Here is a 16,173-nt window from a genome sequence, read left to right on the forward strand (position 1 = left end):
CGCTTCGGCTGCGCCTAGAAATTCTGTCCATAAAAATTATGAACAGAATCGGTGACAAAGGGCAGCCTTGGCGGAGTCCAATCCTCACTGGGAACGAATTCGACTTACTGCCGGCAATGCGGACCAGACTCTGACACCGGTCGTACAGGGACCGAACAGCCCTTACCAAGGGGCTCGGTACCCCGTACTCCCGGAGCACCCTCCACAGGACTCCCCTCGGCACACGGTCGAACGCCTTCTCCAAATCCACAAAACACATGTAGACTGGTTGAGCGAACTCCCATGCACCCTCGAGGATCCTGCCGAGGGTGTAGAGCTGGTCCACTGTTCCACGGCCGGGACGAAAACCACACTGCTCCTCCTGAATCCGAGATTCGACTTCCCGACGGACCCTCCTCTCCAGCACCCCTGAATAGACTTTACCGGGGAGGCTGAGGAGTGTGATCTCTCTATAATTGGAACACACCCTCCGGTCCCCCTTTTTAAAAAGGGGGACCACCACCCCGGTCTGCCAATCCAGAGGCACTGTCCCCGCATTATTGCATTATATTAGTATATTATCTGAAAGCAGCTATGGTCTCCAGATCAATAGATCTATCAATTTCCAGTCAATTAAAAAAATGTGCATTGTAGATTCACACTTATCCAGGTCATGGTAATCTGCAAAGTTTGAATCATGGCAACCGGACTTTCTTGTTTGTTAGAGATGCCTCAACCTTTGCGAAAGATTAATTTTAATATTCCACACCCTTTCAGACATGCTACCAGAGGTACAGATAAAGCGAAATGCCTCCATCCCCTTTGCGACCACTGCGGAGACATAGTTACAAATAACTGTTGTAGTTTTTCAGATGTGAGCTTTGTTTTTACTCATTGATGAATACTTTTCTGTTTGGACACTGGCTTTGACAAAGAGAAGAGTAAAATAAAACACTACTAGGTATAATACAAGGTGGAAATGAATGACATTTTCATAAAATACCCTTAGCTTCAAACTGTAGTGTTTAAGGCTCAGTGGTTGCCGAAAAAAGAAAAGAATGAGAGGCTAATCATATGGCAAATGCCTTACCAGTGTCAACACGCTTTAGTATGTCTAGAGCCCATAACTATAGTTTCAAATCATTCGTTACTAGACTCTCCTTTGAACTGAAGGTGCAATAAGGTGCAATCAGTGCAACTAAAAATGTGGCGTGGCTTTGTATTTTAAGTCATAAAGAGGAATGTCATGAAATGTAGATAATACAACCCTGTTGAATCAAGTTAGGAATGAGGGTAGAGAAGATAGTGACAATTATCTTATAAAAACTTAACTACAATACAGTGCTGTAAATCAAAGCCTTGTTCACGTGACAATGACCTTGCTAATGACTGAAAGGTTCAGCACATACCCGGAAACTCTAAAAATGTCCTTGCTCACTTGATTCTGCAAAGCATGCTACGCTATGATGTGCATGGAAGACCAGTGGTAAGCAAGAGTATCACAAGCACCTTTCCTTATTGCTAAGGAGTACAAATGCACAATTACTATTAAAACTAAAATTTGACCAATGATGAAAGAAAAAAAGTATTAGGTACTTTTAATCTTTGTTGCATTTTAACAAATTCCAACCTATTTTCCTAGTTCGTTTAGTAGGAATGAATGTTGTGGGTTTAAAAGATTACATATTCTGGAAGTTTCGAATGGAAGCATTTTTGGGGTCACTTTGCCAGCCATCAGAACAAATGGCCCAAATGTATCAGATGTTTTAAATAAAATAAAATAAAAAGCTAATTTTACTTTTTGTAAAATGTAAATCTTTGCCTATCTCCAATTTGAGCATCAAGAAAACAGGACAACTTTAGGAAAAGAAGGAGAAAGTTTATGTAAAAGTTGAAAAGTTTATCTAGAAATGACAGTCTACTCCTCGTTTCTTTTCTCTCTCGTTCTTCACTCGGCTCCCTCTCGTCACTTAAAGCTGCCAAAAGAGGCAGAAAAGAGCGCATCTGGTAGCAGTTATGACACAAACCAAACTTGTCGCCCTTTCTGTCTCTTCCCCCAAAGCATTTCTTATAAACAAAATACCAACATGGTCTTGCTAAGATTTTACAATAGTAACAAAACTGAACCAGGAATACACCTCCCCCCACTGGCTTGTTCAGGTGAACTCATTTTATGAGCATTCTTTAGCAAGGGGGTGGGGTGGTTAAAGGGAGAGTTGAAGTTAAAGAGGAAGGGCAAGGAGAGGAGGGGGACAAAGCTCTTGGCACCCCCTCCGCCAATAAACTCTTGCTTTCGTCCAATCAGCGAAGACTACAGAGAGTTAACTGTTCCAAATCCTTGCTGGTTATAAACTGGAATTGGGTGCAATGATTGCTTCAGGCTGCCCGTTTGGCTTTAAAAAGTGTGCATGGCTCACATATGGCTCAGCTTGCCTGACACTTGGGTATTACCACAAAGTTGAAGAAGAGGGGATCGAGGGGGTGAATGAGATGTGACTTCAAATACAGTCCGAGCGCAAACTGCACCGCTTCACTTGTCTCAACTCCGAGAGTCGGCTGTCTGGCTTTCTCAGAGTTGTGAATAACAATCTGGTATGAGCCGCTCTTCTCATACTCTCACTTGTTTGGGCGAAGTCACAGTAAATATTTCAGCAGTGGAAACACGCCTGTCTTGTTAGGCAGAGTTGTCTATATTTAGCGGGAAGGACCAAAGCAGAAAGCAAATCCTACCTGTTGAAGATCATCAAGAGCAGTAGAAGCAGCCATTGGAAAACACAAATATTGATTAAAAAAAATCTGAGTTGACTGCAAAAATACAAACTAAGAACTAATGCACTAGTCAAGGAAACTTGAACTTAAGATTCAGAAAGCGTTCAAGTGTGTTGTTTACTAACATGAAGCAGTTCAAAGTTCCAACAATGCAGTTTAAAACATACAACTCGACTAACTCTGAACTTCCTAGTACTTGTGCCCAACAAAAGTGTAGGGAGTCATATTACAATTAGGGGATACAATCAGGCTTTCCTTTCAGCTCTGTGTTGTCACGACTACTGGGACTCAGGCTCATCAACACTGTGGTACTTTAAGGTCAAGTCTGCTGAATATGAGGGAGGGGGTGAATAGAATAAAACTTTCTATTAATACAGAACCAATCGAAACAACTAAGTAACTTTCATATGTCCTATATCTGTTTATTTAAGTGAGAGACCACTATTCCAGTCACATCAAAATGCTTCTAGCACAGTAGCCCAGATTGCTGAGAAAAGTGAGAAAAGAAGACTTGATTGTTTTAATCAGTAGCAGAAGAAAACCAGGGGGCTGTGACTTGCCAGTGAAGTGAAAACAAAGAAGCAAAATGAAATGGGGGCAGGCACCAGCAGAGAATAAAGAAAGACAGTGTTCGAGTTTTTCCAAACCAAATCACTAGTGGTGGGGGACAATTGGCGTTTAGATGCACTAGGAAAAAAATTGATTGATTGAGAATGCAAATAATAACTTTAATCATACTAAAGTTGACTTGCTGAAAGTAGATTTGTGTACTTCTTAGTATGTACTTTTGATTTCGATGTACACTGTTCCACCTCTTCAAAATATTGCATAACGTCTGCAGAGTGCCACCGATTTCTAAGATAAAGAAATCAGAAGGTGAGGAATTGAAATTTTGGCTAAACCTTTTGAAATAATTCAATTCTATGACATGACACATGAACAAAATTGTATCAAAAGGCTTAATAAACCTAAACATTAGAACTTCCAAAATACAATTATTCTAGTGGTAGATGAGTGGAAAGAATTCTGAAAATAATACGCCTGTATTTTGATGTTCTTAAAAAAAAAAAATTTTTTTTTAAATCTAATCAACATAACATGCAATAGTTGTCAACTGCGCATCTCATTAGCATCAAGAGGACCTTCATGGTGAAAAAAGTACTGTATTATCACAATGCAGGACATTCCTGTATCAGCATAAGCCAGTTGTAAAAATAAAAAGAAACCTTATGTATGAAGTGTATAGAGCTGTTGTTAATTTGACCAGTCAGCAACTAGTAAATAGCAACCCATATCTTCGATGATGAAAAATTAGTTGTTGTATTTTTTTGTCCACGATGCGAAAGTAGCGGACATAATTGTCAGCTAATGTAGCATCGAGGGCGAGGAAATAGTTTGGTCAAAGAATTGCAGTGGACCCCTGCTGATTTCATGTAATGTATGATGTTATTGATTATTTTTTTATTATTATTATTTGTGTGTGTTGTGGGAGGGGAGCAACCTGTGGAAAACAGTGCTGCTTCATAAGCGCTTATTCAAACCCAAAGCATTTGGTACAGTACGAGTAAACAGGTAATAAAAGTGTAAAAATGAAAGGGCCAATTAATATATCTATGTATTTACATATATTTTTTTAAACAATGTTTTCTGTCAAGTCAGTCTAATTACTATTTTTGCTCACATAGAAATCTGCATAATCTCCCTAAATGGTCTTGTTCAACACTTAAAACCAAACATATGCCACATAACAGGCTGGCAGTTGCTTGAAATGAAACTTATCATTGTTATCTCAGTCCCAGTCTTTCAGTCTCTGCAAAAGAACGCAGAGTAAGACAGAAGGAATTCAATCTATTCAAACATCAGAGAAAGAAAATGCAGTTTGACAAAACCAGAATTGAAAAAGCTATCAAAAATAGAACTTCCACATTAGCGAGGCAGGCTGTGCCCTTGCTTAAATTACCCCTGCCGAAACCAGTCAAACTAACAAAGGCATTTGGGCTGCAACTAAGAATTATTAATTAACCTGTCGATTAGATTTTCTGAATAACAGATCAAAAATAGTTTTCATTTCTCCATTCAAAAAGTGCAATATTTAAAATTGACATTAACGAAAACGACAAATAAAAGATGATTGAGATGAAGTCACTGGTTTGTCTGAAACCCGGTCATATACTATAATTTATAAAAATGTTAATTTTTTTCCTCCAATGTAAAAGCAGATGTGTACGAACTTTATTTTGATTAGACAAATATAAGTCAGGTAAGTTTTAAGTAAGACAAGGTCTTAATTCAATAGTTTAAAAAAAAGTGTTAATTTGACCATTCATAAATTGTTGATTGATTAATTGCACCTTATCAAGTCAAATTTTATTATTATATACCTTCCTGATAATCCGATTTCACTTTCCAAATTGGAGAAATGGACCGAATATTTAGCAGTGTTCTCATTACTTTTAAAAAGTGTTTCCATCAAAGGCTGTTTTTAGAAAAAGCCTTGTAACTCTCTTGAAGTCTCATCCCAAGAGATTTTACCGTAGGAAAATGGACACCTAAAACTTGTCGCGTGTGACGAAGTGAACATGTGACTGAAGACACCACATCCTGTCATGTATAAATTTGAGTCCATTCTGGTCTTGCAATAAACCTTAATACTGAAACGTCTGAAAAACCTTCCCGTGGCTGGAAAGCATAAAAGCTTTTGTGCAATATTTGAGTTTTTTTTTTTTTTTTGGACAAATTCTATTTTTGTGATGTTTCTATGACCGGTTTTCATGACGACATTTCCGTTTTGTGAATTACTAGAGTTAATGGAAGCACTGATAATGACTTTAGCCTGCAAAGCTGGTTAGAATTTTACATATTTTCATAATGTTTCAAATGAAAATTTCATCAAAGCCCAGCATGCAAATGGATAAATAATTCTGTAACATATAATGTATGTATGTATGTATGTACGGTATACAGTATATTTTTCATTGTACGGTATGTACTTGATGAAAGAACGATGATCAATATAAACAACCATGTGGAAAATTACAAATTACGGTACTCAATCCAAAAGCTGTCAATAAATGTACATTGAATAGGAATGCTGAAATATCATACAGTTCAAATCAACATCTACTCTGTGTGTTGGAGGAAGGACACATTCTGAGTATTTTAAGATATAAATCTGCTTTATGTAACTAAATAAGGTGCACTGTAGAACAGACTTTTCTCGGTCTCCTGAGAAAAAGTGATAAGTTAATGAATTATTGAGAGCACAGGGGCTGACAGACAAAGAGCCAAAGCCATGCATCCCAGTCACTTCTTCACCCCATCTGCAGTCAAAGAATGCCCCCAAAGATTGATTCATTGTTAACACAGCCTGACACCCTGTGTGAGGGAGAAAGAAAGTACTAGATAAAAGGACAGAGAATGGGGGACAGGGGGCTCCATTTACGAAGAATATGAGCAGAAGCAGTCTATAGGAGATTCCCACAGTGATCATTTTGCCACTTTCAAAAATCCCACATATGTGGGCATGAGTAATGGCATTCCATCAGCTTCAAAATGAACAGCACATTGAAGCTTAGGAACACTGTTCGTCATTCCGGCGTTCGTCAGCTAGATATAAGCCTGAATTATTGACATGTTACAGTTATCCCATGAAGACTTAATGCATAAACTTATAAAACACTCAAATTTTTATTTTTTTTTAAGTGCTGTGACACTTAATCGATTAACTCTAGTAATTCGAGTAGAAAAAAAGATTCAAATTAAATTGTACCGCTTCGAGTATTTGCTTAATTGAAGTGGGGTTGAAATGGTTTATTTTCAAAGTGTTTGCATTTAAGGTAGTTTTATTGACTTGGGTGGATACACTGCCCTCTAGTGGCAACAGTGAATATGACATAACTCATTTCACATGAGTTAAACAAGTTTTTGTTTGAGCTAATGTTTTTTTTAAAGCATTCGTAAATTAGTTTATAGGTATATTTAGCTGTTTTTGTGGGAATATGTTTGAACGATTTGTTAGGAGCACTGTAAAAAAAAACGTTAGCATTTTATAGCAAATTAAAAAAAAAAACTTTCTGCAGCCGACAGCCGCTACAAACTAGGACGCCGACATTGCTAAAAACTAGCCCGCACGATGCTACGGTGGTAGCAGGTAGCATCTGATGCGTCTCATAGATATCACATGTATGTTGAACTACATGCGAAATGACAGAGTCAGCGGTGTTGGTAAACAGCTGCCATCTTAAAGCAGTACACTTCTCAGCGCTAATAAATACGATTAATGTTACTGTCACTCGTTCACGTAACGTTAGCCCTGCGGAGGGTTAGCTTTCTATTAATTATGAACACTGTCGATGCATGGCTAATGTGTCTTACATACAGGCTTTATTTAATCTGTGAAAACATAGCACTGTAGAGAGAACTGGGAACTTGTGGAACGACAACAACAACAGGAAGGCACGTCTCTCGCTCTCCCGCACCTCCCTCACCCCTGCACGTCACGCGGTGCATTCAGGAACACATGCAAATATCCCCGCCATATTATAACCTGATGTGTTACAATACATTTATTTTGAACACTGCAAAAACTCAAAATCCTATCAGGACCTACAGTTTAGACTAACTTAAGACTTAACTAGAACTTAAAAATGTCTTGACACAAATGGATATTCAATTGAAACACGTGGGAAAAACACCTAACTTTTAAGTGATGTGTGTTATCAAGCGTAATGGCATTTTTAGGTAAGAAATATATATCTTTTATAAGATCTAAAAGTTTTGGAGTGAAAGCAGTGAATTGGTCTCTTTATTCTGGTCACGAGAGGCAATTGTTGGCTGTTTTCAACAATGTACATTGAAAATAAAGACATTGATTGACTGAAAATGGTTCAATATTAGATGAAAAGTCTTGTTTTGTCATGTATATTTATAATTGCTCTTTACCCAAAAAAATGTTTTATCCGATTACTCGATTAATCGATAGGACTTTCAGTCGAATACGAAAATATTCGATAGCTGCAGCCCTAGATTATAGGTTGAATTTTTAAAAATCTGGATAATTGTTGTGATGTCATAATTGCCATTATTGGCCAAAAATTATGAGTAACCAATATTATCGTGCGTCTTTACTACTTAAATCCTCATTTCTTTTTTTTTTTTTTTTTTTACCATTTGAGGCTCAGCTCAGGTATTTTATATTTTTATGTTCCTTATCTAAATACCTTGATTATACGAACAAACTAGTTCATCGATTAATCGACGACTAAAATAATCGATTGCTGCAGCCCTAGTTCTTTTATCATTTAAGTTTATCATCGATTAATTGACTTTTAAAATAATCGATAGCTGCAGCCCTAGTTATTTTATAATTTAAGGTTTTTTGTTGTTGTTTTTTTTAAATATAAAAATCATTTAGCTTTTCTGCACTTTCTGAGTGCAGCATTAATCCTTAATAGGACAGTCATTTAACTCACTGGCTGTAATTGATGGCGCTAAACGTCAAATCTTTTTTTTTTTTTTTTTTAACTGGAATCGCAGTAATGAATTAGGTAAATAAATGAATGAATGAAGTAAATGTGTTGCTGAAGGGCATAACCAGAATATTTCTGTATTTTTTCATTATAATTTAATTTATTTTGTTTAAAAGAACATTTTAATCATTGATTTAGTGTGGCCTACATGTGATGTCCATATATATATGGACACCAGATCTTTATGAGGTTATGCTGTTTTCGTTTTGTTTTGTTTTTTTACCCATAAACCAAGCAAAGCAAAGATGCAAAACTTTCAATCAAACTGTCAATTTTGCGCTTAGTAGAGTTGAACTTGGAGGATGTGGGAGGGCTGCTTGTACAACAGTATTGTGTCTTGAATTCCACTGGTGTCATATATTTAAAACAGAGGGAACATGTGCCGGCTATCAGGAAAATAATATGCAATTTTTAAAAGCAAGTAAAATGTGTGTTTTTATATAAAATTAAAATGGACCAAGCCAATTCACACAAGATATGCTAGTAGTCATTAATGTCCAGTGTTCTTAAAAGCAAGTAATAATTCTACCTGAACTTGAATGTTTAGCCTCTCCTGCACTGTGACACACTGAATCTGATCTCACTCTAGCACGTACAAAATGTAATTTACGAGCAGTAAACTGAAAACTAACCTGATGGGCCACTATGCCAAGTACTCCAATCATACATACGCAAACGCATAACAAACCCACAGCTGTAAAAGACTGCATACAATAAAAAGCAGATGCTGTGGAATCCAGCTGAGGTGACCGAGCCAGTTCAAGTTTGCTTGTCAGCTTTGAGGACAAATGATCCACTGGCAGGTCGTTTGAATCAATAATTGGTTACAAATTACAACCTTAGGAACTTATATTCTACATTACGTTATTCTTTTTTTCTACCTCATTGGCTGTCATCTGTGTACTTATGCATATTAATGATAATCATCCCTCTACGAAACTAGTGTATTGTATGAGGTACTGACAGCTGACAATAAACAATCTAGCAGGTCGAGTTATGATCCAACAACATAAGTGATGCGTTTTAACAAGCTGTGTGAGTAGATAATTTCTCCAGTTCGAGTTAGAGCAAGACTGGTCGGCTAAAAATACTGCCCTTGCAGCCATTCCGTTGTGTTGTGTAAAATGTCAAGCGGTGCCACAGATAAACAATAACCGAACACAAGTATGTTCCAAGCATATACCAACGATGAGTATCAGGTATCGTATTGCAACCGGCGTACAAGACATCTTTTATACACGCAAAGTTAGTGCAATGAAAGCATGAGCGGACAAGCGAAAACGAATTAAGAATTGCAGTCAAAGCGGGTGCAATAAATCCTTACATTCAACGCATATTTCGTTTTGCAAATCGAACGAAATTACGGAGAAGGGAAAGGTGGCTAGTTGTACCGCGACAGCTTAGGGACCATAGTCTGCTTCGGAAACGGGGCTACACCGACTGCCTATGTGACCAATTTACGCAGTCAAACACACGATAGCAACAGGGTGCGAAAGTCGCTCATTGGCGGCGAACAAAATATTTGAAATAAACTCACCGGCCTCGACGTTTTCATTGAGCAAAACAGTTTCTTTTACATCTCTACAAACTCTCCGCCATCTTCGGAAGGACCGTGTTTGTTTAAATGGGAAACACTCCCAGACGGAGAGCCAGCTTGTGGGCAGAGCCAAGTGCCTTCTGGGTAATGTAGTATTTAGCCTTTTTGCTAGCTGCATCAATTGAACGCTACAAACTAGTTCATCCAACAGTGAATATGATTTGATTAGTACGGATTTAAAGCTGTATTTACAGCCTAGTGTGATGGCAGATTTATTCACACGATATCATGGCAACCTTGGCAATGGTTCCTGGAGTACATTTTTCTTCTGTCATTTCCACAATAACTTCAAGTTCAAATGGGTCATAAATAACAATGTTATCAGTCTATTTGTGGTTAGGAGTGGCATGCCGGACCTTTTGCTACAGTAAAAGTTGTTATTTCGCTCCCTTATTTCATACAAAATCAAATGAATTTGCATAAGTTGGTGTAAATATAAAAATATGCTCCCCTATTGTGCAACACCTAACCCTTGTGAACTCTGAAAAAAATGTCAATTTGACATATGAGTAAGCCTAATACTTGGACCAATGAGTCATCATACATGAAAGGTCTGTGCTTGTTTGTGCACAATGACTTGGATTTTTTTTTTTTTTTTTTAATGAGCGAAGTTCAATGCCATGGTCACATTGCAACAGTTTATGCAAAACACAGTAAAAATTGGTTTTATAGGTTCTTCGGATACTAACATTACGACACACTTTGCAAGCAGTAACCATATGGACAGTTAATCATAATGTCTTACCAAAGCAATTAAGATTTAACCTTTAAATGAGTATATATTGACTGTTGAACACAGACGTTCTACCAATTATCTGAAGTTTTGTCAGTAAATAAATCTTGAATCATGAAATAAAACGGTTAATAGTTTAAAATGAAATTAACTTTGATTTTTGTATAATTTTTAGCTACTGCGACATTAAGTGGAGAGAGAGAGAGAGAGAGAGAGAGAGAGAGAGAGAGAGAGAGAGAGAGAGAGAGAGAGAGAGAGAGAGAGAGAGAGAGAGAGAGAGAGAGAGAGAGAGTCAATTACATTCCGCAGAGAGCCACGGAGGGGCCATGAGGCCCCTGTTTGTGCCCCATCCCCCCACAAAACATGCAAAAATGACCTTCCCCCTTCGTGAGTGTGTGAGACACTTAATTCCATCCCCCTTCCTCATTCATTCCTGCTACTTTGAAAGGACAGGAGATAACAGTTTGAAAGGACAGGAGATAGCCCTATAATCATTATTGTATTCAGATTCGTTTACCTGCAATAAGCTAGACAGCATTCACACAGGGGTTCAATAAATGCCAAAGGACATGAAATTTAATCAAATTTGCAATCAAAATCACCAACATTTTAAAAATTTTACAACTGAAGTATGAGCTCTCTATTCGGGTATTTAATTTGCAAGATATCATTATAATTGAATGACGTGGGTACGATTACGCTATTATTGTATCATGCACATTAGGGTACATTGCATGTATTTTTTTATACGTCAAGCGGTCTTTCTGATTTTAGGGTGAAAAAAACTTTTTAATAAACTATTTTTCTTAAAAAATATCCTGCTTTTATACCAAAAAATGTCTTTAAGTAAGACCATACTTTCAGAGTATCGAAAAATGAAAGTAGATGCGGTGAATGACTGGTAACAGCGCCATCTTGAGGCGAATATAAATCCTTACAAGGATTTCAGCCGCACATAAACAGATGCAGGTGTCGTTATACAGGAACGTCTGGAACTTGGCTCCGGAGAAACTAACGGTGAGAATGCGATCGCTAACAAACATAAAATGACAAATTTTTGTAAATACACTTTGTGAGTCGACAATTGTCGTTCCTAATGCATATCACGTCAGAAATTTGCGCTTATATAGATCGAAATTGTGACACAATTACACTTGGACGTAATAAGAACGCGTGGCCTAGCTAATTCATTGTTTTATGAGTAAGAAATAGTGTAAACTTGATACAACTGAAACTAATTCGTGTACCATGTGGCCCTTAAACTTAACAATTTATTCTAAAAGGGAATTAAAGCAATTAGAAGTTACGTGTCTGCTACAATTTTGCTTAAGTGGAAGCTTCAATTTACTTTCGAACCGTTTAACATCACCTGCTAACATCTAAGATGTTTTTTCACTCAGGGGCAACTTTCAGAGCTTTCTACTTCTTCAGAGAAGGACAAAAATATATATTGTCCATTAAAAAAAGTATGATACATAAAACTTGTAAAACATTTGAAATAATATCAACTTGAAAATTTCCATTTAATTTAATTTAATAAGTATATCCAGACACTGCGCACCACTCTCATGGCCCCGGAGACACACTATTTTCGGCCACACTGGCCTGGAGAGCCGGTGTGGAATCTGGCCAAACTTAATTTTCGGCTAGTATGGTCAAAATGGGGCATGTTGAGGAAGGCTGACGAGTAGACATGTGCCGATTACCGGTTTAAAGGTATACTGTGGTATGAAAACGTCAAGGTTTCAAAACTGCAAAAATTTTCAGTCATACCCTCACTAAGGTATTAACTATTTTTTATGTCCAAAAAAAATGTATGGAGAAATCCCTCGCTTGCAGCTGCAAGTCTCAATCTCACCCACCGGTTGTTGCTCAGTGTCATTGAGTCAGCTGTGCTACACAATGGCTGGAGGAGTTGAAACTCCTGAACTTTTTCCCCCTTTGAAGAAAACGAAATCGCTGGTATGGGAATACTTCGGCTACAGAAAAGTTACAGATGACCGCAGCATAGAGGAGGGCCAACCGACATATAAAATATGTTTGCGGAGGGTGGCTGCCAAGGAGGCAATACATCCTATGTGATTTCGCATTTATACAAAATTAAAGGTCAGTAAACTGTCATGAACGTTTCCCATCAGCTAAGAGAGTTAACTCCAGCGTCTTTAGTGTGTCTAGCGGTGGTAAAATGTGGTGATTTATTTCTCTGGCAACTGTCTGTGTTGAGAAAGAGAGTGTACGTAAAATGTAAACATGATACGAGTCATACACACGTGCTTTTTATGGAAAATACTCAGTTGTTTTTGTTCTGACGGTAGTGATGTTGAGCGGAGGCTGTGGGTTTAGGCTCACCTAAAGGACTGCATTTATTCTAATTCTGTTTAATTTTTTACAATTTATTTATTGTAATTTAACATGATACTTATGTTCCAATTTGCTTATATGTTTTCAAAAATAAAAATCCTTGTTCAATTTTTTTTTTTTAAATATCTCAAAAGTAACACATTTTAGAGCTGTAATTGCAATACCGTGATACCGTGAAACCATGATATTTTGGCTTAAGGTTGTCATACCGTCAGAATATCATACCGGCACATGCCTGGTGACAAGCACGAACCCGCCTGGCCGCTCGGTGTACCCATTTGGTAATTTTCAAGCATTTTTTGATGAATATACACCCCCAGACCTGCAGGCTCTGTGTGCATAGTTGATGGACTGATTAATTTTACTGATTATTATTTTTATTCAATGATTGTCTTAATGTATAGACCCTACCCACGTGACGTCACAACTCCGCTCTCCTGACTGGTGCCGCCCACTTGTCCGGCAACACATCGTGTTTACCTGTTACGGCTACGTACATTCCTCCTATTTACGGCGTGTTTTTCTGCTCGTTAACATTAATAATCAAAATGGTGAAAGCGTGTGTGGCGGTCGGTTGCAATAACAGAGAAGATAGACGGAGAGACTTGAAGTTCTACCGGATTCCGAGAGACCCGGAGAGGAGAGAGCGAGATGGGCTGCTGCAATTCGACGAGAAAACTGGGCTCCAAACGATTACCACAGATTATGTAGTAGTCATTTTATATCTGGTAAGATGCATTTAATATATATTTAGAGGGATTGGGGCTGACAACCACAATTAAGATCATTGCTAGGCTAATCGCCGACAACATACACGTATGTATGTAGTGAGAGTGCAATCGCTAAACCATATAAATATTAAAAGCCCTAGCTCCATTGACAAATGACATGAAATACATTAGACTTGACAGTGGATGTTAGCAAGAACAAAAGATTTTGAATTGAAAATTTCGTAACTCACCTTTCCAAGCACAAGATAGATTCCTGCCGAATTTTCGTGGACGAGGACCTGTTTCACCCAACCAGCAACGTAGCATTTATAAGCCTCCAAGCTCTTAAAGTTTTTCAAACTTTCGTAAGAATAGGCTGATTTTGTGTGGACAAGATAGTTGTAAATATCAGGGTCAGGCAGAGACAGTGAAGGCAGCCGGTCAAAAATCATCGATTTAGGCATCAAATATGGATCTGGCGACTGTATAGAACGAAGCTTTTCCACATAACGCCTTTTATGCAACACATCCAGTGAGTTTACGGCATCAGAAAGCACCGGGCCTTCCATGAAATGCATTTTAAATTCCTCGATCAATTGAAACCAATGCTAATAGAGAGACAAAATGACGGACAAGTGGGCGGAACCATACAGCGAGCACGTGGTTTTATGACGTCGGTGGATAGGCTCTATTCAGGCTCCTGACTATAAGCTTTGTGTAGTTTCTTAAGGAAACCTGACTCACACATGATCCTAGCTCAGCATTATGATGTACACTTTGTGAATATGGATTTGTGTATGAATGCATTGAATTAATTTGAATTGTACCTCTTGTTATCCAGTGGTAGAGAATATCATTTTTCTGCCTGTCACTGTATGTTATAAGTAGTCTTCTAGGTGACGGTTTTACTTTACAACTCTTCGACTACAATTATAGCATAAGGTCGGATGCATCATAGACTGGTCAGAATCGGTATTGCAACTCGAGACAGCCGACAACATTATCATTTTACACCAATTCTACTACCTTCAGACTTTGACGCCAAACTCCAATTTGTACGGTGTGATCAAGCCGTAAAATGTTTAGGCCCCAGCGAGAATTGAACTCGCGACCCCTGGTTTACAAGACCAGTGCTCTAACCACTGAGCTATGAGGCCTCTGTTGCCCATTGGTTGACCAACACTCTAATAACAGTCACATATGAGGTCAGACTTCCCTTTCTAAATATTGTGGATTTTTTTTTCAGTTATACAAAGTAAGGGTGAGAAATATCGATTCAATTTGCCGTGGGTTAGGGACTGGTTTGTATCTGACGTAATATGGAAAGTCACTAAATAATCAAGCTGAAGGGTGAGTTTCTGTTTCGCTCTTATCTTTCAGGGGTTCCGCCTCTCTGAGCCGAACAAAAGACAAGCAGCCAGGAAGTGCAGCAGCCAATCAGCAGCTGTCTTACATTTTGCCAGCCTGTCTGTCCAGTCAGCATTTGCTTTTCATGAGAGCAGCACGTAGGAGAGCTTTTGGAGACTGTGAGCGTGGCGGTGCTCGGAACAGGGTGAGGGCTGACAAGGCTGTCCTCCATGTTGTAATAAGCATTGACATATAACACAGAATTGTTAGACATGCATCCAGACAGGTAAGCCAAATTTTCATTCTTTCACCAATATTACTCTGTTGTTAAGGTATCAGCCGTATATGAGCTATGCCTTGAAAACTGGGGAGGGGAAGGAATGTTTTGTCAAAACACACTACAGAACTAGAACTGAAAAGATGATCCTGGCATTGTACTTCCACCACCTACTGCTGCTATTGGGGAAAAGTCTTTGTACATGACACATTTGGGCCTAACAGCTAGTGGTATTCTTCCTAACAACCCTTCTTTTCTTGTCAGGGGAAAAAAGAGGAATATTTCTGGCCAGCACTGGCTTGTGTTGTCAAGGTTGCAGGCCTGTTAAGGTATTTATACTGGGACCATTGCAAAAAGGACACACCTCACAGGAATTAACAGATGGTAAATTGACAGCATAGCAAATTTAATTTAGGCCTCAGACTGGCACAAGAGCAAGATTGCCAGGCACCATTAGCAACTGTATATCAAGCAAACCTTTATGAAAAACAATCGACCTAGTACGTTCCTCATTCACAGAAAGTCTGTTCAATTTACCGCACAATTCCCCTTTTTAGATTAGAACATATAATTCTCCAAGTTGCTCACCAGTGTCAGGGTTAGTGTTGTAAAGTACAAATGATCTACAGACCTATCATGCCGTAACGGCTGAGGAATTGCCGAAACATAATTGTGTGTACTGCCTCCCAGTGTACTCTGCTTCTGAGTGTCAGCCATCTTAGAGCTTCCCCTTTCCGTCCCTCTGCTCCAAGCACACTGGTTACTTGTATCTAAGCAGGAGGAGAGGAGAAGGGAAGGATCTCCTTTGAATAGACACTGCAATGAAATCTCTCACTCGAAAACCTGTCTGAAGGGAAACAGGTTTGGTAGAA

General features: G+C 38.4%; 2 protein-coding genes and 1 non-coding gene across 16 annotated transcripts in view; 1 reads left to right on the forward strand and 2 right to left on the reverse strand.

Annotated features, from left to right (window-relative positions):
• ncoa3 (nuclear receptor coactivator 3) overlaps positions 1–9,962 on the reverse strand; it is a 56,773-nt gene extending 46,811 nt beyond the window's left edge. For both annotated transcript variants that reach the window (XM_057844820.1, XM_057844819.1), the window contains exon 1: positions 9,814–9,962. The gene's annotated coding sequence lies outside the window, so the exon portion shown is untranslated. The remainder of the gene's footprint in view (positions 1–9,813) is intronic.
• A 1,612-nt stretch (positions 9,963–11,574) lies between these two features.
• LOC130921205 (MYND-type zinc finger-containing chromatin reader ZMYND8-like) overlaps positions 11,575–16,173 on the forward strand; it is a 36,679-nt gene continuing 32,080 nt past the window's right edge. For 8 of the 13 annotated variants that reach the window (XR_009064307.1, XR_009064309.1, XR_009064308.1 and 5 more), the window contains exons 1-3: positions 11,575–11,623; positions 15,058–15,229; positions 15,566–15,630. Coding sequence is in view for 6 of the 13 variants with exons in the window: in XM_057844821.1 (XP_057700804.1) it covers positions 15,170–15,229; positions 15,566–15,630 (125 nt within the window). In the remaining 7 variants the exon portion in view is untranslated. Of the gene's footprint in view, positions 11,624–15,057; positions 15,311–15,565; positions 15,686–15,725; positions 16,163–16,173 lie in introns of those variants that run through there. The other 5 variants (XM_057844828.1, XM_057844827.1, XM_057844835.1 and 2 more) reach the window with 5 other exon arrangements.
• trnat-ugu (transfer RNA threonine (anticodon UGU)) lies at positions 14,762–14,834 on the reverse strand. Its single transcript has one exon. It is a non-coding gene; the product is annotated as a tRNA-Thr (tRNA).

This window comes from Corythoichthys intestinalis, chromosome 9 (assembly GCF_030265065.1).
Source record: "Corythoichthys intestinalis isolate RoL2023-P3 chromosome 9, ASM3026506v1, whole genome shotgun sequence".
Classification (NCBI taxonomy): domain Eukaryota; kingdom Metazoa; phylum Chordata; class Actinopteri; order Syngnathiformes; family Syngnathidae; genus Corythoichthys; species Corythoichthys intestinalis.